General features: G+C 42.8%; 1 protein-coding gene across 1 annotated transcript in view; it reads right to left on the bottom strand.

Annotated features, from left to right (window-relative positions):
- The window catches only part of PPM1D (protein phosphatase, Mg2+/Mn2+ dependent 1D), a 69,703-nt gene extending 48,468 nt beyond the window's left edge, over window positions 1-21,235 (bottom strand). Inside the window, exon 1 of the mRNA XM_010364082.2 lies at window positions 20,531-21,235. Within this exon, the coding sequence (XP_010362384.1) occupies window positions 20,531-21,002 (472 nt within the window). The 5' untranslated portion in view covers window positions 21,003-21,235. The remainder of the gene's footprint in view (window positions 1-20,530) is intronic.
- Between the last annotated feature and the right edge of the window lie 3,333 nt (window positions 21,236-24,568).

Raw genomic sequence — 24,568 nt, 5'->3', positions numbered from 1 at the left:
GTAATCCAGCACTTTGGGAGGCCAAGGTGGGTGGATCATGAGGTCAGGAGTTCTAGATCAGCCTGACCAACATGGTGAAAGCCTGTCCCTACTGCAAATACAAAAATTAGCCAGGCGTGGCGGCGCACGCCTGTATTCCCAGCTCAGGAGGGATCCCAATCTCAGAAGGTGGAGTTTGCAGTGAGCTGAGATCGAGCCACTGCACTCCAGCCTGTGTTAACAGAGAGAGACTCTGTATCAAAAAAAGAAAGAAAGAAAAAGCAACAAGCGCAGAAATACACAGGTGGGCTACATCAAACTAAATGGCTTCTGCACAGGAAAGGAAACCATCAACAAAATGAAGTGGCAACCTTCAGGAGAAAATGCTTACAAACTTTACACTATGTGGTAAGAGATTAATATCCAAAATATATAAGGAACTCATACAACTCAATAGCAAAACAAACAAACAAAAACACAGTTAAAAACTCGGCAGGCCGGGCGCGGTGGCTCAAGCCTGTAATCCCAGCACTTTGGGAGGCCGAGACGGGCGGATCACGAGGTCAGGAGATCGAGACCATCCTGGCTAACACGGTGAAACCCCGTCTCTACTAAAAAAATACAAAAAACTAGCCGGGCGAGGTGGCGGGCGCCTGTAGTCCCAGCTACTTGGGAGGCTGAGGCAGGAGAATGGCGTAAACCCGGGAGGCGGAGCTTGCAGTGAGCTGAGATCCGGCCACTGCACTCCAGCCTGGGGACAGAGCGAGACTCCGCATCAAAAAAAAAAAAAAAAAAAAAAAAAAACTCGGCAGGCCAGGCACGGTGGCTCATGCCTGTATTCCCAGCACTTTGGGAAGCCGAGGTGGACGGATCATGAGGTCAGGAGTTTGAGACAAGCCTGGCCAACATGATGAAACCCCATCTCTAGGAAAAATACAAAAATTAGCCAGGCATCGTGGCGGGCGCCTGTAATCCTAGCTACTGGGGAGGCTGAGACAGGAGAATCGTTTGAACCCAGGAGGTGGAGGTTGCAGTGGGCCGAGATCATGCCATTGCACTCCAGCTTGGGAGACAGGGTGAGACTCCGTCTCCAAAAAAAAAAAGCTGGGCAAATGACCTGAATAGACATTTGTCAAAGAAGTCAGACAAATGGGCAACAAGTATATGAACAGAAGCTCAACATCGCTCATGATGAGGGAAATTCAAATCAAAACCACAATGAGGCAGGAAGATCGCTTGAGGCCAGGAATTTATCACCAGCCTAGACAACATAGCGAGACCCATCTCCACTAAAAATTTAAAATTCAGCCGGGGCCAGGCGCAGTGGCTCACGCCAGCACTTTGGGAGGCGGGGACAGACAGATCACAAGGTCAGGAAATCGAGACCATCCTGGCTAACACGGTGAAACCGCGTCTCTACTAAAAGTACAAAAAAAAAAAAAAAAAAAAAAATTAGCCGGGCGTGGTGGTGGGCGCCTGTAGTCACAGCTACACGGGAGGCTGAGGCAGGAGAATGGCGTGAAGGGGGCGGGGGGGGGCGCGGAGCTTGCAGTGAGCCGAGATCGCGCCACTGAACTCCAGCCTGGGCGACAGAGCAAGACTCCGTCTCAAAAAAAAATTAGCCAGGCATGGTAGCACACACCTGTAGTACCAGCTACTCAGGAGGCTGAGACAGGTGGATCCATTGAGCCCAGGAGTCTGGGGTTACAGTGAGCTAGGATCGCACCACTGCACTCCAGCCTGAGCAACAGAGCAAGAAGACCCATCTCAAAAAAAAAAAAAGATATAACCTCACACCTATTAGGATGGCTATTATCAAAAAGATAACAGTAAACAAGTGCTGGCCAGGATGTGAAGAAGGGAGAACACCTGTACACTGCTGATGGAAATGTAAATTGGCATAGCTATTATGGAAAATATTATAGAATTTAAAATATAACTAAAAATAGAAGTACCATATGACTCAGGAATTGCACTTCTGAATTTATATCCAAAGAAAATGAAATCAGTCCCTCAGAGAGATACGTGTACCTCAACGCTCCCTGCAGAATTATTCAAAATATCCAAGATATGTAGACAATCTAATATCCAGCAAGCGATAAAGAAAATGTATGTATACATGATGGAATATAAAAAAAGAAGGAAATCCTGCCATGTGCAACACAAGGATGCTAAGTGAAATATGCCAAACACAGAAAAAATAAATACTGTATGATCTTACTTATACGTGGAATCTAAAGAAAAAGTCACACAAGGAAAGAGCAGAAGGATGGTTGCCAGGGATTAGGAGTTGCGAGAAGTGGGGAGATGTTAGTCAAATGGCACAAACTTTCCATTATGAGTAAGTTGTTAGTATCTAATGTACAACACAGAGACTATAGTTAATAATACTGTTTTGTATACTTGAAATTTGCTGAAAATAAATCTTGAGTGTTCTCACCACCAAAAAAAGGCAACTATGTGAGGTGACAGATGTGTTAATTAACTTGTCGCAATCATTTCACAACGTATACATATATAAAATCATCAATCACATTGTACACCTTTTTTAAAAGCAACTAAAAAAAATCTGTTCTTCAGAAGATACCATTATTAGAATGAAAAAACAACTCACAGAAGGGAAGAGGATACACACACATATGCGCCAAAGGAAAAGCATCCAGAATATATAAAATTTTCCTACAAATCAAATCAATGAGACAGACTACCCAAATGGGAGAATGGACAAAAAGCTTAAACAAGCCTTTTACAAAACAGGAAATCCAAACAGCCACAAAATATGCAAAGGTATTCAGCTTCTTTAATCTTTAGGGAAATACTAATTTAAAACTACAATGAGACAGCGCTGCATAACTGCAAGACTAGTCTGACAATAGCAACCGAGCTGTGGTCAAGAAAATGAAGCAACATGTACTATCATCAACTACTGTGAGACTGTAAACTATACATTCCAGGTAACATTTAGGCTCTACTTATTAAAGGTAAAGATACATATACTCTTTGACTACCTCCTAGGTATATACCACAAATTAACATACATATACAACAAATACAATTGTCAACCATGGTAGTACGTGCCTGTAGTACCAGCTGCTCAGGAGGGTGAGGCAGGAGGATCGCTTGAGACCAGGAGTTTATAGCCTGGGAAATACAGCCAGACCCTGTCTCTAAAACAATAATTAAAAATTACATATGAATGTTCAAAGCAGCATCGTTAATAAGGGCTAAAAACGGGCAACAGCCCAAGTTGTTCAACATGAAAATGGACAATACTACATAAGACACGTAAGAATCTCACAAGAAGCACATGATAAAAGAATACATACAGCATGATTTTCTTCAAAAACAACCATCATGTTTAGAGAAAAGTGGTAAAACTATTAAGAAAAACAAGTACACCATTACAGAACTCACATCATGAAAGTCAGGAAGGTAGGCTTTTTAGGGGGAGATAGAAATATGAGATTAGAAAAGACATACAGATGGCCGGGCGCAGATGGCCGGGCGCGGTGGCTCAAGCCTGTAATCTCAGCACTTTGGGAGGCCGAGACGGGCGGATCACAAGGTCAGGAGATCGAGACCATCCTGGCTAACACAGTGAAACCCCGTCTTTACTAAAAAAATACAAAAAACTAGCCGGGCGAGGTGGCGGGCGTCTATAGTCCCAGCTACTCGGGAGGCTAAGGCAGGAGAATGGCGTGAACCCGAAAGGCAGAGCTTGCAGTGAGCTGAGATCCGGCCCCTGCACTCCAGTTTGGGAGACAGAGCGAGACTCCATCTCAAAAAAAAAAAAGAAAAGAAAAGACATACAGATATCTGCAGTGCAGACAATGTTCTCTTTCCTAACTGGATGGTGTTCAGTTTACAATTATTCATTAAAGTGTACATTTATATTTTATGACCTTTTCTATACATATGCTATATTTTACAATATTTAAAATTTAAAAAAAAGAAGCAGAGAGAAGATATCAATTTTGCCAGCAGAAATCACAGCAAGGACAGCTCCATAACCCATCCAGTTTGCAATCTGGTTACAGAAGTAATTCCTAGAAGCTCAGCCTAGAGTATATTGTATGTTTCTTCAACCCTTTCAAGTATTTTGGGTGTTTACTAGCTTTTGATAAAACCCTTTCTTCTATTTTTTTTTTTTAATGACAGAGTCTCAATATGTTGCCCAGGCTGGAGTGCAGGCTATTGGCAGGTGTGATCATCGCATATACAGCCTCGACCTCCTGGGCTCAAGCAATCCTCCTGCCTCAGCCTCCCAAGCAGCTGGAACTATAAGCATGTGCTACTGTGCCTGGCTATACCCTTTCTTTTTAAACAAACTGAAGTAAATTAAAAAAAAAAAAAGTCTACTACAATAAATGTGAATGAATAAATGAGGTGAACTCTCAGAAAGAGATTTAAAGCACATTCAAAAACCAAAATTTGGCAGGGTACAGTGGCTCATGCCTACATTCACAATGCTTTGGGAGGCCAAGGCGGGAGGACCACTTGAGGCCAGGAGCTCGAGACCAGCTTGGGAAACACAGACGCACTCTGTCTCTACAAAAAAAAGAAGAAGAAGAAAAAAAAACTTTTTAAGTTAACCAAGTGTGGTGGCATGCATCTGTTAGTTCTAACTTCTGCAGAGGAGGAAGCAGGAGGATCACTTGAGCTCAGGAGTTCAAGGCTGCTGTGAGCTATAATGATGCCACTGCACTCCAGCCTGGGCAACAGAGCAAGACTCAGTCTCTTAAAGGAAAAAAATAGTAAAAGAAAGAAAATAAAACAAAATTTACCTACGGTATACAAATAATTTTGCAATGACCTAAAAATGACTAATTCCTACTTTCCCTATTCATTTGAAATGTCACCTTTATTATATGCTACATTTTGCCTTAGATCTATTTCTGAACTCATCCTACTAATCTATTTATAGTACTTTTTAATAATTGGTAGTTTAAGTATCCCTCAATTCTTTCTCTCTCTTTTTTTTTTTTTTGAGATGGAGTCTCACTGTGTCACCCAGGCTGGAGTGCAGTGGCATGATCTTGGCACACTGCAACCTCTGCCTCCTGGGTTCAAGTGATTCTCCTGTCTCAGCCTCCTGAGTAGCTGGGATTATAGGCATGTGCCATCACATCGGGCTAATATTCTTGTATTTTTAGTAGAGACAGGGTTTCACTATGTTGGCCAGGCTGGTCTCCAACTCCTGACCTCCAGAAATCTGCTCGCCTTGGCCTCCCAAAGTGCTGGGATTACAGGCATGAGCCACTGCACCTGGCCTTCTTTTTCTTTTTAGTTGTTTTTTTTGTTTGTTTGTTTGTTTTTTTAAGACAGAGCCTTGTTCTGTCACCCAGGCTAGAGTACAGTGGCTCAATCTCAGCTCACTGCAACCTCCGCCACCCAGGTTAAAGCAATTCTCATGCCTCAGCCTCCGGAATAGCTAGGATTACAGTTGTGTGCCACCACACCCATAATCCCAGTTACAGGAGGCTGAGGCTGGAGAATCACTTGAGCCTGGGAGGCAGAAGCTGCAGTGAGCCGAGATCATGCCACTGCACTCCAGCCTGGGTGACAGAGCAAGACTCTGCCTCCAAAAAAAACAAAAACAAAAAAATTAATCTTTACAAAGCTGGGTGCAGTCACTCATGCCTGCAGTCCCAGCTAGTTGGGAGGCTGAGGCAGGAGGATGCTTGAACCCAGGAGTTAGAAGCTATAGTGCACTGTGATTGAACCTGTGAATAGCTACTATACGCCAGCCTGGACAACATAGAGAGATCCTATCTCTTAAAAAAGAGGGAGGGAGGTGCAGGTACGGTGGCTCACACCTGTAATCCCAGCACTTTGGGAGCCAAGGCAGGAGGGGATAGCTTGAGCCCAGGAGTTCAAGACCAGTCTAAGACCCTGTCTCTACAAAAATAATAATAATAATAATAATAATAATAATAAGAAGAAGAAGAAGAAGAAGAAGAAGAAGAAGAAGAAGAAGAAGAAGAAGAAGAAGAAGAAGAAGTAAAAAGAAAATTCTCTCACATACTTTTCCAAAGGAACTTTAGTAGCAACTTGCAAAATTAAAAAACAAACCTTCTTGAGATTGATTGAAACTGCACTAAATTTATATATTAAGGAACTGATATTTTTATGTTGTCTTCCTTAACTATGGTATGTATTTTCTATTTTAATTTTTTTAATGACATAAAACTAGGAGTGCATTAAAAGACAGCATCATCTAGTATATTAACTCTCACTTAAATATTCTTTTCTTTTTTTCCTGAGACAGAGTCTCACTCTGTCACCCAGACTGCAGTGCAGTGGCGCAGTCCTGGCTCACTGCAACCACTGCCTCCTGGGCTCAAGCAATCCTCCCACCTCAGCCTCCCGAGTAGCTGGGTTTGCTGAGACTGGCTACAGGTTCACGCCACCACGCCCAGCTAATTTTTGTACTTTTTGTAGAGATGGGGTTCCACTATGTTGCCCAGGCTGGTCTTGAATTCCTGGGCTCAAGCAATCTGCCCACCTCAGCCTCCCAAAGTGTTGGGATTAGAGGTGTAAGCCACCATACCCAGCCTAAGGAAAATTTTCTTAAGAAAATACACATGTCATAAAGGCAAAAACCAATACATTGTTATAACATCTCTATTTTATAGGTAAGGATACCATGGTGCAAATAGTTTTACTCAAAGTCACAAAGGTAATAAGTGGAGAAGCTGGAATTCGAACCTAGGCAGTACAACTCTAGGGCACATACGCTCAATCACTTAAGAGTTCTTACAGAATTCGTATTCCAAAGTAGTATGGAGATGTAAAGCCTTCGGGGAAGCAATTTGAAAATACTTATTGGCAACCACCAAAAGGTATACATTGTTTAAGCAAATAATTCAGTTTTGAGAATTTTTTTTCTAAAGAAATAGTCCAAATGAAAAAAAAAGGCTACACTGCTTTCACTTTAGCCCTTATTTAAAGGGCTTATTTAGGCAGTAATACTATTTAGTATTAAATAGTACACACACTTCCCCATATCCACAGACTGTATGGAATATCAACTAGCTGGACAAAAACTAATAGCTTCTCCTCAAAGCTCTTAACGGATAGGTTAGGAAGCCTATTATGGTAGAAAAGGCCAAGTGCAAGACTTTGGAGCACCCCAACAATGAGACTCTACTCCAAAATAGTAATTTAAAAGCATTATTGCATCCTTCAAAGAATAACAAAGACTCCTGCCACCAGTAAAACATGAAAGAAGAAAGGGTGGTAAATCCTATCTATTCCTATTAAATAGTTTGACCACTGCAAAAGTCTGATAGCTGTTGGAAATGACAGTGAATTATCATAACCAAATGGTGACTCCAAATGCTGCTATTTCTGATTTATTCTCTTCATTGAAAAAAATAGACTGTTATCTGGTACACATCGAGCAGCAGGACCCTGATGAAACTGCTACCCAGATTCCTAAAAGTACCCAGGTTTCTGATCTTCTTATATCTTCAGCTTTACCTTTCCTTTTTTGCAAGAATAATTCTATTTTCTTTTTCTTTAAGCAATAGTGTGTAAACCACCAAATCACATCAATTTTAAATATTTTAGTATTTAATTCCTACACACAAGAAGATTCTCCTACATAACTACGATCCCATCAAAATCAGAAAGTTAACAATGATACCATACCACCTGCATACAGGTTTGTAGCCTAGGAGCAATCTAGGTGTGCAGTAGACTATACCATATCTAGGTTTGTGTCAGTACACTCTGATATTCACACACCAACACGAAATCACCTAAGATACATTTCTCAGAACATATCCCTGTTGTTATGCAACATATGACTGTATATCAAATTACAGAAAAAATAATGTACAGGACAGAAAGTGGCTCAGTGGTTACCTAGAAATGGAGATTGGAGAATATGGGATAATTACAAATGGTCACAAGGAAACTTTTGGGCGTGATAGATGTTTATTGCTTTGACTATGATTCTCGTTTGACATGCACATGTCAAAAATTATCAAAGAGTATACTTTAAATGTGTACCATTTATTGTATGTCAATTATACCTCTATAAATCTGTTTTTTGTTGTTGTTGTTTTGTTTTTTTAAGACAGAGTCTTGCTCAGTCACCAGGCTGGAGTGCAGTGGCACGATCTCGGCTCACTGCAAACTCTTGCCTCCCCGGTTCATGCCATTCTCCTGCCTCAGCCTCCCAAGTAGCTGGGACTACAGGCACCTGCCACTATGCCCGGCTAATTTTTTTTTGTATTTTTAGTAGAGACGGGGTTTCACCATGTTGGCCAGGATGGTCTCGATCTCCTGACCTCGTGATCCACCCGTCTCAGCCTCCCAAAGTGCTGGGATTACAGGCATGAGCCACCGTGCCCGACCTGTTTTTTTTTTAAATAGCCACATGTAACCACTGACTACATGTGTACTGCAGTCAATTGGACAGCACATATGTAAAGGACAAAAACAAAAATGATAGGAGGACTTAATTGTGAAAGCAGAGCTGTATACCTCTAAGAGAACACAATAGCATCTTTAAAAGCATGAGATATTAAGAAAATGATTAATAAAATTACATAAGTTTAAGATCTTCTGTTCATTAATAAACATCACGAAGTGAAGAGACACACAAAAACTGGAAGACACCTGCTACGTCTGTAACGAAGAATTAGTATCCAAAATACATAAAGAATTTTGGGCCAGGCGCGGTAGCTCACGCCTATAATCCCAGCATTTTGGGAGGCTGAGGCAGTTGGATTACTTGAGGCCAGGAGTTCGAGACCAGCCTGGCCAACATGGTGAAACCCCATTTCTACAAAATCACAAAAATTAGTCAGGCATTATAGCACATGCCTGTAATCCCAACTACTCAAGTGAATGAGGCAGGAGGATCACTTGAAACTGGGAGGCAGAGCCAACATTGCGCCACTGCACTCCAGCCTGAGTGACAGAGCAAGACCCTGTCTCAAAAAAAAAAAAAAAAACAAAACCAAAAAAAACAAAACAAAAAACCCCCACAAAATACATAAAGAAATTTTCTACAAATCAGCAAGAAAACAATTCAATGTTAACATGGGCAAAAAAATTAAAAGGCATTTCATAAAAAGAAAACATGGCCAGGCATAGTGGCTTACACCTGTAATGTCAGCACTTTAGGAGGCCGAGGTGTGCAGATCACTTGAGGTCAGGAGTTCGAGACTAGCCTGGCCAACATGGTGAAACCCTGACTCTACTAAAAATAGAAAAATTAGCTGGGGTGGTGGTGCATGCCTGTAATCCCAGCTACTTGGGAGGCTGAGGCAGGAGGATCACATGAACCTGGGAGGCAGAGGTTGCAGTGAGCTGAGATCGAGGCACTGCACTCCAGCCTGGGCAACAGGGAAATAGAGCGAGACTCCTTCTCAAAAAATAAAAAGGTGCTCAATCTTATGAGTAATCAGGGAAATGATAATCAAAACCACAATAAGATACAATTTCACCACCATAAAATGCAGACTACTTCAAGTATTGGCAAGAAGGTGAAAGAATGATACTCTCCTACACTTCTTCAGGGGAATAAACAGGTATAAACACTTTGGAAGGCAATTTGGCAGTATCTAGTGAGGTCCAAGATATACATACCCCATGACCCAGCAATTGTTCCCCTAGTACACTAGAGCAGGGTCAGCAAACCTTTTCTATAAAAGACCAGAGAAATATTTTTGGCTTTGCAAAACATATGGTATCTGTCACAACTATTCAAGTCTGCTGTTGAAGTGTGAAAGCAGTTAGACATTGTATAAACAAATGATCTTGGCAGTGCTCCAATAAAAAAAATTTATCAAAAAAAAAAAAAAATTTATCTACCAAAATTGGTGGTAGCCCAGTGTGGCCTGTAGGCTTTAGTTTGCCAAACTTGGGCTCTCAGAGAACCCCTCAGATATTTGAACAATAACCAAAAACATGTACAGAAATGTTCCAAACATCATTGTTTTTCATTATAAATAGTTGTAAAAACTAAATATCCTTCAAGGATACAATGGATAAGCATAATATTGGTATATTTATACTATCCATAAGTGAAAATGAACGAACTAGAGCTACGTGTGTCAGCATGAAGAAATCACATACAATACTGAACCAAAAAAGAAAGACCCAGAAGAATAGAGTAGTACCCCCTTATCCCAGGGGCATATGTTCCAAAACCCACAAAGGATGCCTGAAACTTTGGATAGTACCAAACCCTATATATACTATGTTTTTTCCTATACATACATACATATCTTTTTTTTTTTTGAGACGGAGTCTCACTCTGTTGCCAGGCTGGAGTGTAGTGGTACGATCTCAGCTCACTGCAATCTCCACCTCCTGGGTTCAAGCAATTCCCCTGCCTCAGCCTCCAGAGTAGCTGGGACTACAGGCGCACACCACCATGCCCAGCTAGTTTTTTGCATTTTAGTACAGACAGGATTTCACCATGTTGGCCAGAATGGTCTTGATCTCCTGACCTCATGATCCACCCACCTCTGCTTCCCAAAGTGCTGGGATTACAGGCGTGAGCTACCGTGCCCGGCTCCTATACATACATATTTATGATAAAATGCAATTTATAAATTAGGCATAGTAAGAGGTTAACAACTTAATAAAATAAAACAAGTATAACAATGTGCCAGCATTACTACTCTTGCTCTTTGGGTCCGTTATTAAGTAAAATAAGGGTCACTTGAACATGAACACTGCAATACCATAAGAGTTGATCTGATAACCAACACCCAAGATGGCTACTAAGTGACTAACAAGCTACTAACAGGTAGGCAGCATATACAGCTTAGATATGCTGGACGAAGAAATGATTAACATCCAGGGCTGACACAATGGGATGGCACAAGATTTCATCATGCTACTCCCAACAGCACACAAGTTAAACTTACGAATTGTTTATTTCTAGAATTTCATATTTAATATTTCAACACTGAACAAGGGTAACAAACTGCAGAAAGTGAAACCATACATAAGGGGTGACGATACTGTACATATAGTAAGATGTCATATATAAGTTATAAAAACCAAGCAGGCTGGGCACGGTGGCTCACACCTGTAATCCCAGAACTCTGAGAGGCCAAGGCGGGTGGATCACGAGGTCAGAGGTTCGAGACCAGCCTGGCCAATACAGTGAAACCCCGTCTCTATTAAATATACAAAAAATTAGCTGGGTGTGGTGGTGCGCGCCTGTAATCCAGCTACTGGGGAGGCTGAGGTAGGAGAATCACTTGAATCTAGGAGGCAGAGGTTGCGGTGAGCTGAGATCACGCCATTGCACTCCAGCCTGGGAGACAGAGCAACACTCCGTCTTAAAAAACAAACAAACGCCGGGCACGGTGGCTCAAGCCTGTAATCCCAGCACTTTGGGAGGCCGAGACGGGTGGATCACGAGGTCAGGAGATCAAGACCATCCTGGCTAACATGGTGAAACCCCGTCTCTACTAAAAATACAAAAAACTAGCCGGGCGACCTGGCGGGCGCCTGTAGTCCCAGCTACTCGGGAGGCTGAGGCAGGAGAATGGCGTGAACCCGGGAGGTGGAGCTTGCAGTGAGCTGAGATCCGGCCACTGCACTCCAGCCTGGGCGACAGAGCGAGACTCCGTCTCAAAAAAAAAAAAAAAACAAACAAACAAACAAACAAAATACAAAATGTACTGTATATTGGTTAAAGATATACATAATAAAATTATAAAGAAAATAGTGAGGATGATAAACACTGAATATAGAAGCAGTTGCCCCTCATGCAGAGTGAAAAAGATGTAATACAAAACAGAAGGGGCTTTAACTATATTGGTAATGTTTTATTTTATTTTATTTATTTATTTATTTATTTGAGACAGAATCTCGCTCTGTTGCCAGGCCAGAGTGCAGTGGCGCAATCTCGGCTCACTGCAACCTCTGCCTCCCAGGTTTAAGCAATTCTCCTGCCTCAGCCTCCCGAGTAGCTGGGACTACAGGCGCGTGCCACCACATCCAGCTAATTTTTTGTATTTTTAGTAGAGACTGGGTTTCATCATGTTCTTGACCTCATGATCCACCTGCCTCAGCCTCCCAAACTGCTAGGATTACAGCAGTGAGCCACCATGCCTGGCCTGGTAATGTTTTATTTTTTAAGCTGAGTTATGGATGGGTGTTTATTATATCATTTTACACCTTTTTGAATATTTCATAATATAAAGATTCAAAGAAATCTAGTTTTACCTGCATAATATAGAAATTAATTACAATTTAAATTGCTTCTTTTTTCTCTAAGTGATATCAATTCTGGAGACTACCTAATACGGATCAAAAGTAATGACTGATAATGAAAATGGAAAAAATAAATTTGAACTTGATAATATGGCACACAACTCTTTCAGAACGTATAATTTATGAGAAGGTGAAGATCCTTAATAGTGAAAAAATGGGAACAACCAACCTAAAACAAGATAAACATTTAAAATTCTATGGTTTAAGAGGTTTCTCCAAATTCAATTATTTCTCTCTCCCCACTTTGGTTTCTTTCCATTGTAAATTAAAGTAATGCCAAATCTAGAACCAACAATTTAGGTTAAGACTAACTTCTTCATGATTTCCTGGGTCATACTCTTTTAAAATGAATGCTCTAAATCTTCAGTCCAAGTTAACAAATGAAACTTTTGTATTTCATCTTCCTTTACAAATACTGTGGCTAATTCCCTGTAATCACACCAGAGATCACCCTTCTCTTATTTCAACAGAATGTCATCTTTCTATTGACTCTCTGGGTAAGACTATGATACACAGCTAAAAACTGCACTTCGTTCACCATCTTCATTAAACTATCAAAAGAAGGGACAAAGAAAACATTACTTCCAACAAGTAAACCTAAAAAAGCCTATACAAACTTTAAAACTTATTTCTGCCAGGCACGGTGGCTCACACCTGTAATCCCAACACTTTGGGAGGCTGAGGCAAGTGGATCACCTGAGATCGGGAGTTCAAGACCAGCCTGACCAACATGAAGAAACCCCGTCTCCACTAAAAATACAAAATTAGCCGAGTGTGGTGGCGCATGCATGTAATCCTAGTTATTCGGGAGGCTGAAACAGAAGAATCACTTGAACCCGGAAGGTGGAGGTTACAGTGAGCTGAGATCGCGCCATTACGCTCCAGCCTGGGCAACAAGAGCGAAACTCCATCTCAAAAACAAAACAAAACAAAAAAATTTATTTCTACTTTTTTTTTGAGGCAGAGTCTCGCTCTGTCACCCAGGCTAGAGTGCAGTAGTGCGATCTCGGCTCACTGCCAACTCCACCTCCCAGGTTCACACCATTCTCCTGCCTCGGCCTCCCGAGTAGCTGGGACTACAGCCACCCGCCACCATGCCTGGCTAATTTTTTGTATTTTTAGTAGAGACGGGATTTCACTGGGTTAGCCAGGATGGTCTCAATCTCCTGACCTCGTGATCCGCCCACCTCGGCCTCCCCAAGGGGCTGGGATTACAGGCGTGAGCCACCGTGCCCGGCCAAAAAAACTTATTTCTTAGAAGGCAAGCATAATAAAAGGGCAGTAAACATACATATGTGAATAAACATAAATTAGGCATAACCTAAAACTTATGATCATGAATAAAGATTTTAAAAAAATGACTTTTTAATAAAGAATATATTCAGGCCTGGATGTGGTGGCTTAATGCCTGTAATAACAGCATTTTGGGAGGCCAAGCTGGGAAGACTTCTTGAACCCAGGGTAAGGAACCAGCCTGGGCAATATGGCAAGACCCTGTCTCTGTTACAAAAAAAAAAAAAAAATTAGCTGGGCGCATGCCTGTAGTCTCAGCTACTTTAGAGGCAGGAGGATCCCTTGAGTCAAGGAAGTCAAGGCTGCAGGGACCTTTGATCATGCCATTACACTCCAGCCTGGGCAACCGAGCAAGACCCTGTCACCAACAAAAAAAAAATATATATATATATATATTTTTATACATTCTTTCATTCCATACTGTATTTACCAAATCACTACCTCAAAACAAAAATAAGCCATTTTTAAAATTTTCCTTTATAAATCTGGGAGGGGTACACATGAGAAAGACAGAGAGGTCAAGCTTAACACTAATCAAATAATTCAAGAAGGGCTCAGTAACGTAGAAAAGGTATAATTTTAAAATGTAAGATAGTCCACATTCATTAGAATGCTTTTTTTTTTAAATGGAAAAGTTAACAAGTGTTAGAATATGGGGAAATTGGAACCTTTATACATTGCTGGTAGGAATGTAAAATGGTACAGCTGCTGTGTAAACAGTTTGGCAAGTCCTTAAAATGTTAAACATAGGGGCTGGGCGGGGTGGCTCACGCCTGTAATCCCAGTACTTTGGGAGGCTGAGGTGGGTGGACCATGAGGTCAGGAGATTGAGACCATCCTGACTAACATGGGGAAACCCCGTCTCTACTAAAAAAAAAAATACAAAAAATTAGCCGGGTGTGGTGGCGGGTGCCTGAGGTCCCAGCTACTCGGGAGGCTGAGGCAGGAGAATGGCGTGAACCCGGGAGGCAGAGCTTGCAGTGAGCCGACATCGTGCCATTGCACTCCAGCCTGGGTGACGGAGCGAGACTTTGTCTCAAAAAAAAAAAAAAAAACACACAAAAAGTTAAACATAGAATTACCATATGATCCAGCAATTCCACTTATAGGTTCATAAACAAAAGAACTGAAAAACTGGGATGCAAACAAATGCTTATACACCAATGTTCACAGCAGCACTAGTCACAATAGCCAAAAAGTGGAAACAACCCAAATGTCCATCAACAGAAAACTGGATAAACAAAATGTGGCATGCACACATCTATATGACGGCATATTATTCAGCCCTAAAAAGGAAAGAAATTCTGACTCATGGTACAATGTGGATGAGCTCTAAAGACACGCTAAATTAAATAAGTTAGACACAAAAGAACACTTTTCTACTTAAATGGAGTATTGGAATAGTCAAATTCATAGCAGTACAAAGTAGAATGGGGAGTTTACCAGAGCTGGGAAAGGGTTCACAATGAGATATTATTTAATGGGCACAGAGTTTCTATTTGGGCTGATGAAGAAGTTTGAAAATTGATAGTGGTGATGGTAGTACAACATTATGAATACACTTAATGCCACTAAAAATGGCTAAAATGGTATAAATTTTATTTATGTATTTATTTTTGAGACAGAGTCTCGCTTCTTCTCCCAGGCTGGCGTGCAAAGGCATGATCTCAGCTCACTGCAACCTCTGCCTCCCGAGTTCAAATGGTTCTCCCACCTCAGCCTCCCCGGTAGCTGGGATTACAGGCACACGCCACCACGTGCGGCTAATTTTTTTGTATTTTTAATAGAGATGGGGTTTCACCATGTTGGCCAGGCTGGTCTCAAACTCCTGACCTCGGGTGATCAGCCCACCTCGGCCTCCCAAAGTGCTGGGATTACAGGCGTGAGCCACCACGCCCAACCTGGTATAAATTTTATGTTATCTGTATTTTAGCACAATTTTTTAAAGGGAGAAATTTTAACTTAAAAAAGGAAGAAAGTCCATTTGTTTGTTTACACTCAACAGAAATTCAACTAAACTCAACTAGTTGTTGAGCAGTTACTTTGGGCAAGGTATTATGTGGTCAATCCTAAAACGATTAAAGATGAGTAAAGCAGTATCTCTGGCCCCAAAGACCTCAAGATTTAGCTGACAGGCAGATACTATAGCAGACTAGAATCTCCCAGTGGTCTGTGTAATCTTCATAGGGATTCTACAAGGCCAAAACTATTTTCATAATAATTCTAAGAGTTTATTTGCCCTTTTCACTGTGCTGACACTTGTACTGATGGTAGAAAGCAATGGCTGGTAAACTGCTGGTGCCTTGGCAGGAGTCAAGGCAGTGGCACCAGACTGAGCTATTAGTCACTGCATTCTTCACAGCTACCTATTTACAGTCCAAAAAAAGCAAGCTAATTTCACTTAAGAATATTCCTGGCCAGGCGTGGTGGCTCGCGCCTGTGGGAGGCCGAGGCAGATGGATCACTTGAGGTCAAGAGTTCGAGACCAGCCTGGCCAACATGGTGAAACCCCATCTTTACTAAAAAAAAAAAAAAAAAAAAAAAACACACACACACACACACAAAAATTAGCCGGGTATGATGGCACATGCCTGTAGTCCCAGCTACTTGGAGGCTGAGGCACGAGAATCGCTTGAACCTGAGAGGCAGGGATTGCAGTGAGCTGAAATTGCACCACAGCACTCCTGCCCGGGTGACACAGTGAGACTGTCTCAAAAAAACAAAAATTAAAATTAAAAAAAGAATATCCTTGATGACACAACAAAAATTAATTTTATTAATTCTCAACCCATGAATATCTACTTTTTTTTCTGTTGCCCAGGCTGAGTGCACAGGCTCCATCATGGTTCACTGCAACCCAACCTCCCAGGCTCAAGCGATCCTTCCATCTCTGCCTCCTGAGTAGCAGAGACTACAGGCACATGCTACCATGCTAGGCTCATTTTTTATTTTTATAGCAACAGTGTCTTGCCATGTACATCTTTTTAATATTCTACATGACAAAAAGGAGACTATATAAAAACAGGCTTTTGTTACATACTACAGGAAAAGCACCTGTGATTGATTGTCTGAGTCATGTAATGAATAAGCCACACTATTCATCGACCATCATCTTTACTTGAGAGACTGATAAACTGTGTTAATAGGACTTGGGTATTTGGTGTACATCCTCAACATGAACAAAGTGAGCTTTTCGCTTCAAGAAAAACTGACAGTATTTGTTGTCAATGATACATTTCTAATTGTTGCTTGAAAAATACATTCTGGAAAATGTGTATCCACAACAGTGAACTAGATAGCTTCCCAATATTTAAAGACTTTTCTGATGAGATCAGTGATATTAACAAACATGATTTTCTTTGATATTGTATATTGAAATGTGTTACTATTCAGAGGATGTTCTTAACTGAGTGAACCATTACTTTCCAAATAACTAATGCACTATGTCACAAAAATCACACATGGATGAGATTCATTCAAAGTACAAAACAGACCAACGGATCTTAATGTATTAAGCATGACATTCATTACTAAGGTTTCAAATTCCAATTCAACTAACTTTAAGAAACTACTTTTCTTCCACCTTTCTCTGGGGGAAAAAAAAGCTACCATTTTAGTGCAGAATATCCACAATTATCTGAAAAGACTAATACAATATTTCTCCTTTTTCCTACTACATATGTGTGTGGGGCTGCTTTTTCTTTAGACACTTCAACCAAATAGCACAAGAGATTGAGTGCTGAAGTGGATATAATTCAGCTTTTTATTTATTTATTTATTTATTTTGAGACACAGTCTCACTCTGTTACCCAGGCTGGAGTGCAGTGGCGCGATCCCAGCTCAAAGCAACCTCCATCTCCCGGGTTCAAGCAATTCTCTCTGCCTCAGCCTTCCGAGTAACTAACATCACAGGGATGCACCACCACACCCGGCTAATTTCTGTATTTTTAGTAGAGACAGGGTTTCACCATGTTGGCCAGGCTGGTCTCAAACTTCTGACCTCAGGTGACTTGCCCGCCTTGGTGTCCCAAAGTGCTGGGATTACAAGCGTAAGCCACCCCGCCCAGACATTCAGCTGTCTTCTATTAAGCTAGACATGAAAAGAGGTTTGCAAAAATGTAAAACAATCCCACTTCTCCCACCACTATTTCTTATTTGGGGAAAAAAGTGGTATTTCTTTAAAACATATAAAAGTATGTTTGTTTTTAAAGAAATATTTTTTAATTATCTAAGTTTAAATTTCTCATGTAGTAAATATTGGAAGATGTAGCCATAAACAAAAACTCTTTGGAGTACTCAATAAGAGTATAAAGGGTTCTGAGAGCAAAAAGTTTGAGAACTACTACTACAATCCAATGAGCACTACAAAAGTAGAAAAAACAGTGCTTGATTCCAAAAGAAAGAAGTCTTCACAGAAGAAAACATACTGACTGGGAATCTACATGATGGATATATTTTTGTTCGAGTTTCCCTTGTTGGGGGGTCGGGGTGAGAGAGGCACAATCCAAGAAAATGGAAATGGAGTATTTCGATGTGCCCTGAAAAAGGATGAGTAGAGACTAATGTAATGGAAATCCGTGTAACACATATAATTTACTAGAGAGGCTGAATCTGTACAGGAAAGGGGTTGGCCTGCAGATTACAAACTACAGTTTATTTTCTAGAAAATGTGGAGCCATCTAAGAATTTGTACTGAAAAAAAATTTTTAAACCTTCATTTCCGGCCGGGCACGGTGGCTCAAGCCTGTAATCCCAGCACTTTGGGAGGCCGAGACGGGCGGATCACGAGGTCAGGAGATCGAGACCATCCTGGCTAACATGGTGAAACCCCGTCTCTACTAAAAAATACAAAACAAAAAAAAAAACTAGCCGGGCGAGGTGGCGGGCGCCTGTAGTCCCAGCTACTCGGGAGGCTGAGGCAGGAGAATGGCGTAAACCCGGGAGGTGGAGCTTGCAGTGAGTTGAGATCTGGCCACTGCGCTCCAGCCTGGGCGACAGAGCGAGACTCCGTCTCAACAACAACAACAAAAAAAAAAACAAAAAACAAACAAACAAACAAAACCCTTCATTTCCTTTGTCAAGACTCCCAAAATAATTAGCATACTTTTTTTTTTTTTCAAGTTTTGAGGACGAAGTCTGAGGTCTAGCTGTGGTACAAAACAAACTTTAACACCTTTCTGGAGTACAAGGCTCTAAACTTTATGCATCATAACAGTGAAAGCTTAATTCGAAAAGTCTGTGTATGTAAAACTAAACCATACATATTTACATTTAACAGCATGGTCCCTGCTTTATTAAAAAATGCTGCTGAAGGTCCGGCAGGGTGGCTCACGCCTGTAATTCCAGCACTTTCGGAGACCGAGGAGGGAGGATCGCTTGAGCCCAGGATCGCTTGTTGCCCAGCCTGGGCAACAAAGTGAGACCGCCCACACCAATTCCCCGCCCCCGCCTGTCTCTTTAAAAAAAAAAAAAAAAAATTTAAATACTAATGTAACGGAGTTTATATCTTAAAGACTTTTTATCCTTCAAGTTCAAACATGGCAAATTCATGTTACTCCAAGTACAGTGCAAAATAAACAGAACTCTAAATAGTTCTTTGTGTCTAGTCTTCCTCTCTTGTGCTGCTGTCGACCTCTCGTTGCCCTGCAGTCCATGATATGACATATTTCTACAATACCTAGAGTGCTTTCAGTTCTACGGTGCCTACACAAAAACAAAATACATTCATAAAGAGGGGCCCCTGGGATGGATGGGAAACGCCTCCAACAAACCTAGTGGCTGGTCTTTGAGTCAATCAACTAATTCTTGGCAGAAAGCCAAGCAAATGGAAAACAGACTTTGAAACCAGCTAAATCTACAACTCTATGACAATATCTTTCTAAAAATGTTCTGTATTTGCTAAATCTCTTTTCTCTATGTCTCTATCCTCCTGCTGAAAATAAAGCAACTTTATTATGCTGCCATAAACAAGGTTTTTTTCCCACCACTGGAGAGTATTGTCTTCTTTGCTCTAACAAAGATGCATGCCATTTATTCACTGCAACAGATAAGCAATTATAATCCTGTAAGATTATTCTGTATATGTCGGGCACAGAAATCCTGCCTGCTTTACAAACATTTAAAACTTAGATGAAACTACAACTCCACCGAAATTTTTAGACATTTAAGACCTTTATTTCCTTCTAGCATACAGTAATTCCTTGCCTTTTCCTATTTTGATGGGCATTTACAATTTATAAGTACTATTTAAACTAGGAACTGTTGAAAACTACCTGAAAGCAATCAGCTAAGGCAATCTGCAAAAAGAAAGCCCAAGCACAATTTAACGCACACCCTTAACACGGGGCCAGTTTAAGAGGTAACAACATGTTCCGCGTTTTTATTTTTCATAAGCAGTACACGTTTATGATCCTAAAAACATCTCACCATCATTACAACGGAATTCCTTCCAAAACTTTAAGTTGCCGGATGGTTACATTTCAGCCCTTCTAAATTAGCTTACGCTTTACTCCAGCAACCAACCCCAGCAATCCCGGGTCAATCTGGAGAACTGACACCACCGGTAGGCGGCAACCGAGAGGGACAAGACTTTCAGGAGCAGAATTATGACAGATTCTCTAAGGAAACACTACAATTTTTCCTTCGCCTGGCCCAGGTGCAACACCGATTTATCTTTTGGCCAAAATCTGGTGCCAGGTTTTAAGCACATTTTCATTGGCTGCCACCACAGTGAAGCAGGAAAGGGAGAGGGCTGCTTCCCATTGATCCTCGGAGGATGGAAATAAAGCAAGAAGAGGTTGCAGGGAGACAGCAATCCTATCTTCCCCAAGGCCGCTTGGTTTGCCCGGACCTCCACCCAGCAAAGCGCTATTCCACCGTTTGGTAACTTCCATCAATGTACACTTTGGTTGCGCTCTGGGTGCCGGGGGCCCACGCGGGGCTAGTGCCATAAAAGCCCTGAACTGCCTGAAAAAGGGGCGGGCGCCAAACAAGCCAGGGAACGTACCCAGTTTCTTCCACATGGCGAGGTGACAAGCGAGAAAGCCTTTGCGGATGGCAGCGCAAACCTTAGCCGGCTCGGATGAGGTGAAACCCTTCTGCTTCTTGATAAAACCCCACAAGTGCTCCCGGGCAAACTGTGCCGCCTCCCGCCCGCCGTGCCCGTCGCACACGGCGAAAAAGGCCACGGAGGAACGGCGGCGGCAGCAGCGGCTGGGTGCAGGCGAGGCCCCGGCGTCCGGGGGAGGGTCGCGAGCCTCTCGGGCTGCCACCGCTGGGCCTTTCCCCGAGACTTCGCCGCCGGGAGGGGCGGGCGGCGACGGCCGCGGAGACAACGGCTGAGACAGCGACCGCCGCGGCGAGGGCTTTTCTTCAGCCGTCGGTTCGGGCTCCACAACGATCTGAGTAACGTCCTCCATGTACTTCCTCCCGCCCTGGTCGGAGAAGACGCTCACTCCCAGCGAGTAAAGCCCCGCCATGGCCGGCTGGCCGGGATCCCGCCGGTCCCACGCAGCCCGCCGAATCCGGCGGCGGGAGACACACTAGGCGCTCGCCGGCCAACTATTGTTTATCTTCGACGACGCCGAGGGGGGGAGGGGGCGGTCCCGGAGGAGGGGGGCGCGCGATGTCTGGACTTGTCCGCGAGAGCTGGGCCGGAGCGTCGGGGAGGGCCAAGCCAAGCAGTTGCGCCTGCGCACTGTGCTTCCCCCGCCCGCCCGCGCCCACCAGACAAATCAGGCGTTCTCCCCCGCTGACGTCACCCGGCTCTCTGAGCCCGACCAATCCGGAGTCGAGTGGAGCGAGCCCGCCCTCCTTCCCCGCCTTCGCTCCCGCCCGCGACGGCCGCGCTCCCTCCTCCCGCCGCTGGCGCTGGGCCCGCGCACCTACCAATTTGCTTCACCCACGCCGCGGGCTTCTTCGCCCTCCGGGTTGTCGGCAGTTGCTGATCCTTTTCGGAGCTGCTTGATCAGTGTAGGCTTTTGGCTCAGTCCGGGGTTCTTAATGCGGCCTGCCGGCCTTGGCGTCTCGCTGCTCCCTTTGCCGGGAAGGTAGTGTAGACTCGGGCCCCCAGCGAGTGGAGAATGAAGGGAGAAGAGTTCACCCTCCTCCTAAGCGAAATGGCGGGAAACCTCCCTTCCGAAGGGCGATTGTGAGCTGGCCGGAACAAGTGCGGCACCCTTAAGCTGGATCTGGATGGGACGTATCCGACTGGGAATGGAGGAGGGAGCCAGTCCAGTTCTGTTGTTTAAAATCCATTTGGGAAATTTCCACCGTCAGCTGCACAGTCTCGGTTCACATAACTAGGTATTGTCAGAGACGTTAAGAGGGATGTATTCTAACTAATTCCTAGCAGATCTTTTCAGCTTTTGTTAAAGGTAGTGCTTGTTTCGACTAGCTCTGGATACAGCATTTTATTCCTGCGGTATCACTTCAAGTTATCACTTGAAAATAACTGACAAAAACTGCCAAGAGCCCTAGTGCTCTAACGGTTTGGTGATCGTCCCCTCTCTTCACCGAGTCTGTCACAATCCCAGCGCTAAAACCTTTGCACTGATTTTCACGGAATTAAGCCGCAGAGCGAGGAATACACTAATATTTGCTCAGTAGCATACGTTTTGTAGCTGAATCACTTTAAAGTTCACTTTTCCCGTTTCTGTCCACTTCATCATCAATCTGTACTTTCCTGTACAACCTTTGAGAACTTCAAATGGCCTGAAAACAGTATGGAAACGGGAATGGGGGGAATGTACATACAGTTGGCACAAGAAATACAAATAGAAAAGATCTTTATACCAATAAAAATATAAATAAGCAACAGCAGCTCAAGAAAATGTAGAAAATCTGAATAGATCAACTAAATAAAAATAAATATAATCGAAGATATTCATTACCCCAAAAAGCACTAGACCAGATGGTTCCAGGGCATGGAAACGCTTGAAAAAGAAAAAAATCCCAGCTTGTTTGGAGAGGTGATCATAACCCTGTTAATAAAACCTAAGTGTTATGAACACTAAAAGGAAAGCTACAGACCGTGTTTTGTAACGATGAATACAAAAATCCTAAATGAAATATTAGCATTGTAATAAATAGCGAGTAGCCTCCATATCACAAGACCTGCAACAAGAATGGTTTGTGTAGCTCTATATTATTCATCTTAACCGTTCACCACGTTTGACCCAAGAGATTACCAAAAGATAATTCCATCATGCTTTATAATCCTTTCCACTTCAATCACAACCAATGGGATCTGCGTCATCCGTTTATTGCTGTGGTATCTCCATGCTACTCTACTTCAGCTACTCTGATTCCATATCCCACTCTTCACCAAACATCCTAACCATTTCACTTCACACTTTTGATTTCAACATCTGCCATCAGCCACTTCCCCTTTATTCTTGGCCTCTCTGTAAATGTTCCCATCAACTTCCCATTCCAACTGAAACCCGGTTTATCACTTAGCAAAACTACCTCCCTTGCAACTTTTCAAGTACAGGAGGTTATTTTTCCTCTCATAGGTATTCTTATCTGTGGCCTACTCCTCATATTACCTCCAAACCACTTCTCTTCCTTCCTCCCTCAGAAACTCAAGTTCTTTTAAAATTTATGCAGACTGCTACTACTGTGAGATGCTGTCAGCAACTGATCCCTGGTGTCTCCCCGTCATTTTTCATAGCCCACTGTCTTCGTTTCTTCCACTATTCATGTCACTTCTCATCCACTTTATTTTTCAAGATACTATCCATATCTTCCATACTGTCTCCTTTTCAAGAGCTTTACTGCTCCAACAGTTATCCTCCTTGCTCGTGCCTCATCAATCTCTCCTTTCTCTTTATAAATCTTAAAGACGGGGGCTTGCTATGATGCCCAGGCTGGGGTGCAGTGATTATTCACAGGCGCAATTATAGCTCACTGCAGCCTCAAACTCCTGACCTCAAGTGATCCTCTAACTTTAGCCCCCAAGTAGCTGAGATTAAGGCATGTGTCACCACACCCAGACTAATTTCTCCTCTTCTGGGTCATTTCCATTTGTATATAAATATGTTCTGTTTTCTTTCTTTTTTTGAGACAGAGTCTCCCTCCATCACCCAGGCTGCAGTGCAGTGACTCGGCGAGTTATCTCAGCTCACTAGCAACCTCTGCCTCCTGGGATCAAGGAAATCTCATGCCTCAGCCTCCCTAGTAGCTGGGACTACAGGTGTGAGCCACCATATCTGGCCACTATTACCTCTTACCTGGACCACTACACTCGCCTCCTCACAAATCTTTCTTTCACTCTTGGCCTTCTGCAATTCTTTTTCCTCTAGCTACTATAGCGATCTTTCAAAAATCATAAATCAGATCAAGTCATTCTTTTACTCAATACACTCATGGCTTCCATCACATTTAATATAATATGGGCCAGGCGCGGTGGCTAACACCTGTAATTCCAGCACTTTGGGAGGCCAAGGCGGGCAGATCACTTAAGGCCAGGAGTTGGAGACCAGCCTGGCCAACATGGTGAAGCCCTGTCTCTACTAAAAATACAAAAATTAGCCAGGCATGGTGGTGTGCACTTGTAGTTCCAGCTACTCGGGAGAGGCTGAGGCAGGAGAATCACCTGAACCTGGGAGGCAGAGGCTGCAGTGAGCTCAGGTCACACCACTGCCCTGAAGCCTGGACAACAGAGACTTTGTCTCAAAAAAAATAAAATAATATGCAAACTCCTTATGAAGGCCTGAATCATCTGTTTGGCCCCTAAATGTTTGTCTAACATCTTTTCATAACACTTTCCCTTTCACCACCAACTGCTAGCCTCACGGGCCTTTTTTCTGTTCCTTGAACAGAAAACATCAAACTATTAGAAGACTTTGTGATTTTTTTTTTCATTAGCAGTTCCCTCTCCTTGAAATGCCATCCCCGCTCCCAGCAGCTTTACAAAGCTGGATTCTTCTTCCTACTCAGATCTCAGTTGAAATATTGAGGGAGGCCGGGCGCGGTGGCTCAAGCCTGTAATCCCAGCACTTTGGGAGGCCGAGGCGGGTGGATCACGAGGTCAGGAGATCGA

Source organism: Rhinopithecus roxellana, chromosome 19 (assembly GCF_007565055.1).
Source record: "Rhinopithecus roxellana isolate Shanxi Qingling chromosome 19, ASM756505v1, whole genome shotgun sequence".
Lineage (NCBI taxonomy): Eukaryota > Metazoa > Chordata > Mammalia > Primates > Cercopithecidae > Rhinopithecus > Rhinopithecus roxellana.
The sequence above is the reverse complement of the archived record's forward strand: the minus strand, read 5'-3'. Positions and strand labels throughout refer to the sequence as shown.